This window comes from Lutjanus erythropterus, chromosome 2, assembly GCF_056507025.1.
Source record: "Lutjanus erythropterus isolate fLutEry1 chromosome 2, fLutEry1.hap2, whole genome shotgun sequence".
In the NCBI taxonomy this organism is placed as follows: domain Eukaryota; kingdom Metazoa; phylum Chordata; class Actinopteri; order Lutjaniformes; family Lutjanidae; genus Lutjanus; species Lutjanus erythropterus.
In genome coordinates, this window is record NC_139318.1 from 10,725,729 (window position 1) to 10,736,241 (window position 10,513).

The 10,513-nt window shown below is 39.5% G+C and overlaps 1 protein-coding gene across 10 annotated transcripts in view; it reads left to right on the top strand.

Annotated features, from left to right (window-relative positions):
- Positions 1 to 6,457, top strand: part of foxp1b (forkhead box P1b) — a 237,443-nt gene extending 230,986 nt beyond the window's left edge. For all 10 annotated transcript variants that reach the window (XM_084727703.1, XM_084727728.1, XM_084727700.1 and 7 more), the window contains one exon: positions 1,773 to 6,457. In XM_084727703.1, coding sequence (XP_084583829.1) covers positions 1,773 to 1,917 — 145 coding nt within the window. In that variant the 3' untranslated portion in view covers positions 1,918 to 6,457. The remainder of the gene's footprint in view (positions 1 to 1,772) is intronic.
- Positions 6,458 to 10,513: the final 4,056 nt, after the last annotated feature.

Genomic DNA, 10,513 nt, shown 5'->3' on the forward strand with positions numbered 1-10,513 from the left:
GGAGACCCGCCTCGCAGGTTGTGCATGTTAACGAGCAGGAAGGGGAACACACAGCGCGCCGCTGATCCGCCGCCACCAGGAGGCTGACAACGGCAGCCCACTCGCTCTCCGCGCAGTCCATTCTCTCCTCTCCTCGTCTCACGTTGTTAATCTTCCTCATTTATCAATTCTAAGTGAATACCCTGTTGTCGGTTGCCGTGAAAATAAAAAGCCTGCAGCTTTGCCGGGATTGGAATACCTCAAAAGAAAGCTGAAATTATCATCAGCGCCAGTGAGGCCCCCACTCACACTCTCAGTGAAGCCAGACATTTGTTTTTGTTCCCCTGTTTCCTTCTTTATAAACACAATCAGCTCAGGTCTGTATCGTTCTGGGCCTGCCTGTGTGTGTGAAAGGTTATGAAATGAAAAAAGGGGATTTCAGAAAGTTAGGATTATTTGAAGTAGGTACTTATCTATGCTCGGTGTATTAGCTACAGTAAATGACAGTTGACATGTCCCCAGTTTGGAGAAGCAGCAGGAGTCCCAGCACGGGAGCCAAGCAATGGTCAGCTGTGGACAGGGTCAGCAGCAAAAGGTATTTTAGCCACTTTAAAAAAGGCACATCTAAAAAAAAATCAAGATGAGTTTAAGTGTATGCTTTATTTAGAATATTTTCACCCCTTTACCTTGATGTCAAACAGCTTTTTCAGACAGGAAAATACAATTATATAAGTATAATATTGCTCTCTCTCACTTAACCAAACTCCTTTAGCAAAAAAAGCAATTTTAACTTGGCGAAGACAGGAGTTGCTGGTCTACCACTGCCTTAATCGACTAGTTTGTTTGGTGTTTTAAACTGTTGGTTTGAATCCATTGAAGTCACCCAATTGCACAAACAAACAAACCAATTGAGGCAGTGGTAGACCCGCAACTCCCATGTTCTGTGAGGTAAAATTGCTGATTTTGCCAATGGAGTCCGGTGGGTTTGGAGAGAGCAATGTTTGGCTTATATAACGTCAGTTTCCTGTCAGAAACGGTTCTCTGAAGGTTTAGTAAAGCAGTGAAAATATTCTTAATATAGCATACATTCAAACTGATATCGATTTTATGAGGTGGCTAGAGTACATTTTGCTGCTGACCCTGTCCACAGCAGTACAGGTGGTAAAAATCCTTGAAAAAACTTAAATTTTAACGTTTAATGTTTTCAAGGTTTGAAAAGTGCTTAGATTTAGGCTATAGTGCTTTAAACTCTTTGAAACTGTAATTGCATTACTTTCATAACAAATTGCTACCTGACTAAATAGTTTGCTTTTTAGATAAAGAAATAAATTAAGTCAGATATTGGTTCTGCCTGGTTAAATAGGACTTTGTTAGTTGTGTTTTCCTTTGTTGCTTTTCTGTAGAATGATATCACAAAACATAATTTTGCTTGTTATAACGCAATAATGTCTGATTCAATGTGATGAAGAAGTGAAATAATCATTTTGAGTATAAAAATATGTAAGTTACCACAGCTGTGAGGGCTGGAAAAGCTTGAAAATGCATCTTGATAATTCTTGAAAGTGATTAAATTTGACTCTGGGAAAGTAGGAACACTTTGTTCATTGCTCGGCTTCCATGCTGCTACTCCTCTCTGCTTCTTTAAACTGGGGACTTGTTAACTTCCATCTACTGTAGGTAATATACTGACATCACTAAATACCTCGACAGCCCCACTTTAAATAATCCGAAACTATTCCTTTAAAGATAGCAGAGCCGAGAGCTACATTTTTGACTCTCTTCTCCTTTTCCAGGCATCACATCAGCGTTAAGGAGGAACCACTGGACCCTGATGACCACGAAGGGCCCCTCTCCCTGGTAACGACCGCCAATCACAGTCCGGATTTCGATCACCACAGAGATTACGACGATGACCAGGGCCACGAAGACATGCTGTAAGGCTAGCGCCGCCCCCTCCCTCCTCCCTCATCCCTCCCTCCCCTCCGGCCTCAGAGGCAAGAGGCAGTCGGGGTCATCTGGGAGACGAGAAAAGGCTCTCCGCAGATGATGACAAACACTGAACTGCAGTCTCAGCCACTGATGACAGCGCTCAAATGTCTCCAAGTCAACTTTTTAGTGCCATTACAATACATAGCAAGAACATACACACACACACACACACACACACACACACACACACAGAATAAAAAACACAGAATACCCGCGAGAGGGATTTTTTTTTTCTGATTACTTTCTACTTTTGATTCAAGTAAAGCTTAAAAAAAAAAAAAAAAAGACGTGAAACTTCATTTCTACTCATGTGTGGGATTGGACTTGTTTGGTACGGAGGTGCAGCCGGGATGGACTCGCACTCGGCGGACTGCAAAGAGGGGTCTCTCCCTTCACCCTCCTCCCCACCCCCACCTCTCCCTCCTGCTCTCTCAGACACACACATCTGACCACAAACTGAAGAGAGAGGGGGAATGACTGACGTTTAATTTGCGCCGTGCGTGCGCGAAGGGGGAGCGGACGCGGACTTGTGTTCATTGTCACTGCCTTCAACACTTCTCATTGGTTTCCATTAAGGGTGGGAGGGGATGTTGTGTTTTTATTTGGGTGTATTTTTTTTTCTTTTGGGGGAGGGGGTGAGAGGTTATAGAAAATCAACATAATGTGTCTTTTCCATTCAATGCTGTTTATGATGTTGCATCTTTTTGTTTTTTTTTTTTGTTATTTCCTTAACTGATCAGACCTCATGCCCATGCTGTGGAGATTCTGTGTGGTCAGCACTTGATGATGAATGTTTATGATTTCTTTTCATGTTGTTCTTTTAAAACACACACACACACGAAGCAGAATGTCACATACCAAGTAGTATTTTTCTGTCATTTATTACGCTATCTTCAAAAAAAGAGTCACCACTCTGACGTGTAGCCCGCCCTTCCTCCCCCTCTTCCTTCCCCTTCCTCCTCCTCCTCCTCCTGCTCATGAAGTCCATTGGCAATGCACTACTCATAATGAAGGCTCTCTCCACGCATCAATGAAGTTTAATTTAAGATGCGAATGAATGACAGAGAAATCATGCAGGTTATGATTTATCCTTATGAAATTATACTTTAAAACAGCCCCCTCGCGGCAGAGCATGTTGAGCCGCAACAGAATTTCTGATCACTTTACAAGCTCCAGGTTTTTTTTTTTATTTAAAGGAAAATGAAAATGTCAGGTGTGCACCGGCAGAGATAATGATTTAGACCAACTAATTGTGATTCCTGAACACAACTGTCGTTGTTAATCAAACGTGTCTGCTGTTTCCACGCCGTAATTTCATCCAGCGCTTGAAGATAAACGTGCATTCCCTGTAGTTTTTATTTGTATCACGCGCATGGCTGGTTTAAAGTTTTTTTTTTTTTTTTTTAGCGAGTGTTAATAATTGCACACGCTCGTTTTCTTTTTCATCGAGGGGGAACATTTCTTGCAATAAAGTCCTAAACATTGCACATTCCAGCATTTGACAGCCATCACAAAGGGCCCAGACGTACAGTACATTTAGGGAGCGTGGATGCCTCGACGTTCAGTGTCACCCAAAAAGCCAATAGTTGTAGTCCACAGCATTGAACCGAGTGGGATCCACATGTGGCAACAAAAATTCCAGCTTTTATAGGGAGTCAAATTTGAAAGAGACCACGAATTTCAAGACTGCAATCAACCACTTTTTTATTTATTAGTAGTATTATTATTATTTTATGTTTTATTTGGCTTTTTTTTCTTTTCAGTTGTTGATGTGTTTGAATATCTTGTTCTGTGACTACCAAAGATAAACTACAAAGTCAATGTTGTGTGTTCCATGCAATAGCAGATAAGGCCAAATATCTCTCCTCCATTCTCTCCCATCGGGAGCCGGTGGCAGATCGAATCGAGGTGGAAAAATGCTCCTCAAACTGGTGTTTTTATTCATTTTTTAAAATAAAAACCAAAGGGGGTGTCTTGGACAGGACAGCTGCAGTAATGTTTGCAGTGACCAAAAGTGATGGGAGGCGCTGACAGTCTGACTACATGATGACCAAATTAGGGAAACTTTTTTTTGTCTTTGGGCCAGTGAGTGGGAAAAGGGAGCTTTTTTTTGGTCAGGAGCAGATTTCTGTGCAACATAAAGGGTATGTAGATAAAGTAAAAAACTATACTGGTAAATGGAAAAAAAAAAGCTTTGCAGAGAACAATGTGAAATGGATTCTATACTTCAACTGGACCACACAATGATTCAATGTTTCTCTTCTTTTATTCCTTATTCATTTGTATCCTCTGTAATGATTGTATGCCACTTTTTAGGGGGTTTTAGCGTTTGTTAAGATTGGCAAGACTTTATGATTGTGTTTAGTTTCTGTCAACTTATTACTTTTTATATTAAAAAACACTCCTGTCAACTAATAAGCTGGGTACAAGGTACTTTATGGCAGTTATTGTTATTATTATTATTCTATTTTTTTTTTTTGTTTTAGCTCACCGCTCATTAAATAATTAAAAAAAGGAAAAGGGCAATCTGTGGTTTCCAGAAGATGTATTTAATATCCAGGCAGCTGTGGGACGGGTCAGTTACAGCCGGGCTAGGATCGTGAGAACAGGGGCCAAGCTCATCCACAAACCTCCAGTCCTCTGGCTGGTTTGTTTGGTATTCGAAAAAGGAGGAAAAAGCGCTGGTAGATTAGAACATTCTCAGCATGTTGTAGCTCGACATTACTAAAGATAACAGCATGAGAAAAACCGTTTGTACGCATACCTCAGTTCAAACCTATAGGGAATGATTCAATTAAACGAGAAGAAAATAAACATTTCACTCAGTTGCACTTAGCTGTATGTCTTTGCATGTGTAGTCTGATACTGTAGAGAGAAAATTACTGAAAAGAAAAAAAAAGAAAATGAAATTAGAGCTTGTTTATCTTAAAGGTTTCATCCTTTTATTTTGTTGCCAAACCAATCCAAACCTCAGGCCTTTTCTGTTCATTGAAATATCACCCAGCTGTGTGTGGCACCGTTCATCCTGTCAAAGTCTGTTCTCTGATGTACTGGTGGGTTGTTTTAAGGGGCGTTCCAATATTAGGTTGTACATACATGTCGGTATAGCCTTTGTCTTTTTTCCTGTCCTCTCTCCTTCTCTCTTTCTCTTTTTTTTAAGATCAAAAAATACATTTGTGTTATGATGTTTGCTTTATCTCGCGACTGCTTTGTATTAACTATGAAATAGCTATGAGAAAAACTGCTGTATGTATTGGAATAGCAAACTGTGCTGCAAATGTATTTTACTTAGTAATCCTTGCTTTAAAAAAAAAAAGGACAAAAAAAAAAATCACATCATCCACGCAGACATCTGGGTGAGCTGGGCAGGGGCAGGCCGGGGGGGAGATTATCCCCGATTTTGGATTTTAAAACTGTAATATAGAAAACAGACTTTTCTCTGTTATCATTGACCTAAGCATTTTGTACAGATTTTTTTTCCCTCTTTGTGTTAAGCTGTTTTTTGATACTTCCTTTTGATGGTCCAACCACTGCCTTCTGTGGCTGTATGTTAAAGATTACTGCTCGGAGAAAAAAGGGCAGACAGGTATATTTCCTCTACGAGACGGAGATATCTTGCATGACTAATCCCAGGGTCACAGAGAAATGGGAGGGGGTGGGGTGGGGGGTATGGTTTAAGTGGTCAGTAATAATATAAGGGTGTATCAATCTAATGATATTTTATATGAAATTAATAGGAAAAAGAAAAAAATATGCAGTGCCAAGATGTAAAGAATATTGTTAAATGCTGTCTTTTTTTTTTCTTTTTGGTTCATTTCACTCACGCATCCAAGATGTGTCCTCCTCATCCACGTCATGTAGGTAAAAACACACATTCTGTTCAGCATCAAGATATTTATATTTTTATCTCAAGGGTCATTGTAAATGAGTCAAACCAAGCACAGCAGGCAGGTCAAAGGTCAGACGCGGCTGGAGGCTTAAACGTCCTGCAAACTGCGGCCGCGTGGCATCAGATCCCTCTCAACATCGCACGCTGGCACCCGAGCTCAAACGCCATTGTTTCATCCATCACCGACCGACCATCCAGCCCCGCTGTCACTCCGTCCCCCTCTTTCTCCCTCTCTCTTTCTCTCACACCACACTTTGGTTTTTTTTTTATTTTTCCAGATGGAAGGGGAGGGAGGGAGGGAGAGAGGAGGGGAAGGCAAGGGGGGAGGAGGAGGAGGAGAGCCCAGGAGCTGTCACGGTGCTCTCATCCTGCAGAAGCTTTTCTTTCTTTCTCTTTCTGTTTTTTTTTCTTTTGAAGATGTACTCTGTAGTTTCTTTTTCCTGTTTTTTTTTTTATAGAGAAATATTATTGCTCATCACTTCCATCAGTCTGTAACCTCCTCATCATTCCTCGTCTGTCTTGATGCAGACCACTCTGTTGTAGTCAGTGGCGACGACTGACGTGAGCATTCTAAACATGCAATAAAATGCTGGTTGTTCACATCGTTTGCTCCAAGTCTCTCTGTATCTGTATCTGTATGTGTATCTGTATCTGTACAGTCTGGCTACACAAAGTCGCACATTTTAATTGTATCACATGTAACTGAACTCAAGACAAGAAAGGGTTAATGCAGAATTAGGTACAGTAGTTATCTAAAGTTTGAATACATTTACAATACTTTTTATTGTGATTTGCACAAGGGAGATGCACTTTTTGCAACACTTACAATGCAAAGCAGGCTTGTGTTTAGCTGCTGTCTACTGTAACATCAATCAGTGCATCAAAGGTTAAAGGGATAGCTTAAAAGGATTATTTGAAGTAAGGCTGTATGAGGTACTCATCCATAGTCAGTGTGTAGATGACAGTCAACCCATCAATGTGCTGCTGTGGACACGGTCAGCAGTAAAACATATTTTAGAAACACAAAAACTTCAGTATCAGATGTAGCGCAACTTAGAATATTTTCACCGGTTTACCTTACTGTCAGACAGCTTTCATCAGTGAAATCACTTACTTTAACCTTAAAGGTACGTTTGGATAACAACCAAACTAACCATTCGAGGAAGTGGACCTGCAGCAGCTGTGTTCTGTGATGTAAAATGATTAATTTTGCCAGTGGACTTCAGTTGGTTTGGAGAGAGTGATACTTGGCTCATGTAACTGTTTTCCCATCAGAAAAGGCCTTTTGATGACAAAGTAAAGAGGTGAAAATATTCTTAATTTAGTGTACACTTAAACTATTGATGTTATGAAAATTAATGATAAAATAACGTAAATTATAGCATTACTAATCGTTGGTAAACATTATTATTTATTGTTTAATTACCTATTATTTTACCATTAATGATGGAATTGATGTAAGTGTTTTTATAAATAAATGACTAAAATACATTTTGCTGCTGATCCTGTCCACAGCAGTAGATTTCTTAGTTCCCATGCTGGTGCTCCTGTCTGCATCTCCAAATTAGGGGCATGTTGACTGCCCTCTAGCTACTACCTGTCTATCAAAGTACTTCATACAACCCCACTTCAAATAATTTGAGCTATCCCTTTAAGAGAATACGTATCTGACTGCTGACAAACTCAGATTAGCAGATATATTAACAGTAACAGAGTGTTTCAATTCTGCAGATAGCACTTCTAAAACCCCTCTCGGTGCTGTTTTCCTCATTATTTGGGCCTGTAGAACAGTCTCACACAGACCTGTGTTTGTCACATCTGCTGCAGGACTCTCATCTCAGCCTCAACATTAAATTATATCGTAATTAAAAAGAGACAGTTAAACTGTCTTTTCCTAACAGCAATTTAGGTAACTGCATTTGATAAGCTATAAATTGTAACAGCATTAAAATTCCAGAAATAATAGCGATATGGATTTGGTGACGGGAGCTAATGCTGATGACCAGGACTTGCGTTTTTACGACTGAGGCGCAGGTCATGTTGGCCACTAAACAGGAGACAGAGATCAAGTCTAAGCACTTTTAATCTTGTGAAACAAGCAATTACAAATAGTTGCATTGATTTGTTAAAAAGCTTTAGGTGACATAAATCGTTTCTTGCTTAGCTTATTGCTGGAAAACATAAATGTCAAGTGTATTATTAATTAAGGCCTTTGAAAGACAAGATTTAATGGAAACGATATAAAATCACAAGCAATCTTTCTGTAGGCAGTATTTCACTGCACGATCGGGATTCATGTACATCCATGTTGTTGTCATGACACTGATCACAAACTGGGTAACATTAAGTTAGAGGAACACACAGTAATGGACGGTGTTTGTGTTTAAAAGTCATCCAGAGCAGAAACATTCACATCAATTAATCTCAGCACAGTAACTTACAGAGAGGCATTAACATATGATATTATTATAGACCATAAAGGTGGATGAAATATTATGGGAACAGTGGGTCTGTGTGTGGATATATTGGTGCAGTGACATGATCAGCCAATACTGGCCCTCCACACATAAATCTGAATTCTCCTTGCAGACCGCTGACAACACACCAGTCACACCAGTCTGGTGCAAATCTTAATTAATCATTTTCACATTTAAAAGAAATTTAAATGAAACAAACCAGAGTTTGTCACTGTGTAAATGGACCCTGAAAGGAATCAGTGAACCATATTCAAACTGTCCTCACTTACCTGTTGTGATGCAGTCATGCAGATAGTTTGGGTTGCATCTGCTCAAAATTTAAGGGGACAGTTCACCCCAAACTCAAGAATACATATTCTTCCTCTAACCTGTGAGGCTCTTTATCTGTCTGGATTGTTTTAGTGCGAGTTGTTGAGTTGTGAAGATATCGACCATAGAGACGTCTGCCCTTTCTGGTAGTCTACTTCAGAAGGAAAGTAGTTTCTACATGAAGCTGCTCACAACAAGGTCTGTGGATTATCTTGAGTAACTGGGTCATGATTTCTGGAAAGAGATATTGCTGGGGTTTTTTTTCAAATATATTTTTTACTGCTTTGAGCACCACAAGACCAGTGCCATCTAGTTCCATTATACTGGAAAGAAGGCAGGCATCTCCAAAACTAGGCCCCAAAACAGTATGGATGGATAAATAGCACAACAGGCCAGAGGAAGAATATGTATTTTTGATTTTACAGTGAACTGTCCCTTTAAGATGTCAGCCTCTGAGTAGTGATGGGTGGAGGAGAGAGAGCGAGCCACGGGTCTTGAGTTGAGGCTACTTCTGAATGCATTTTCATTACCACCAAATGAAAATATTAAATATTTCTTTATCTATACTAAATAATAAAAATGTTTATTCATTCATAACTTATGAGCGTGCAGCTCTTCTTTGATGCCTCGCTGTGAACCTGCACCTCACTGAAAAAGGTGTTTTCTTTCAGTTCTTCATTGGAATAGCTGAACTACCAGTGACTGCTGGGAAGCAAATAAAAGGGCACTGCATGAATGCTGACATGTCTACAGTGTGATCTTAAATGGTGAAGATCAATCATATTGAAAACAAGACTTAGTAATAATGCTATGTTATTGATCTTCCCACCCCTAGAATCAAGTCAATAGAGTTATATTTGTTGTTGTTACATCATGGGCTTCAACAGGAGGTCCTCAGAGCTGTTGCAAATTATTTTTTGATTAGTGTTTTTTTTTTCCCCACAAAGATTAAAATATATCTGAAAATATGCATTAATGTGACTCTAACACATTATTGAAAAAAAAAAAAAGATAAATTTGCTTATTCAAAAAAAACAAAATAAAACTCCCCAAAATTTAATTTACACAACACTGACAAAAAGCAACCCTTGACTCCTGCAATCGTTAAATCACTGTGGAGCACCAGTCCGTAACGGTAAACAAGTTGACTACATATTATTGAAACTTATTGGCCAAGTATTATTATCCCAGGTGTACAGACTCAACAGATCATTTTCTGAATTCATGAGTAAGAGAAACCACCTGCAACTTAGCAGCCACAGATAAGCATAAATGAGAGGAGACCCAGAAATATTGCAGTAGGGGGTCAATCTTTTTCAGCTAAGGAGTCCATGACCTGAAAAACATGGAAGAACTTCTCCACATCTTTTTCCAGAAACTAAGTTGCCGTTTCTCAAAATGATCCACAGACCTCCCTGACAACTGTTTACACTGGAACTAGTTTCTGCTGAAGAAAACCAAAACTTCAACTGTGTTCTGTAATTTATGCAACCAGTAGATTTGTGTACATGGACACAAATTGTGCATTCTTTTCATGACAGTCAGCACGACTTCCAAAGTGGGTCTAATGAGGATGGAGGAAGTTTTTAAGCGTCCACATAGAGAGGACACTGAGGTGGACAGTTGGGTCAGACACAGGACTTTTACACTGAAGACTTGGGTTTGATTCTCGTGTGAGACCAAAAGTCACTGTTGACTGTTTTCAAGGAGGAAGTTACTTTAACCCAAACCATCATCATTTCTTTAATCTAACCGGTTTTGGTGCCTAAATCTAATAAAAGTGTTTTATTTATTACTGCTAACTTGATGCAAATCTATAGATTACATTTTTGTGACACTATTACAAACTGTCCTGAGATTGATTCATCAT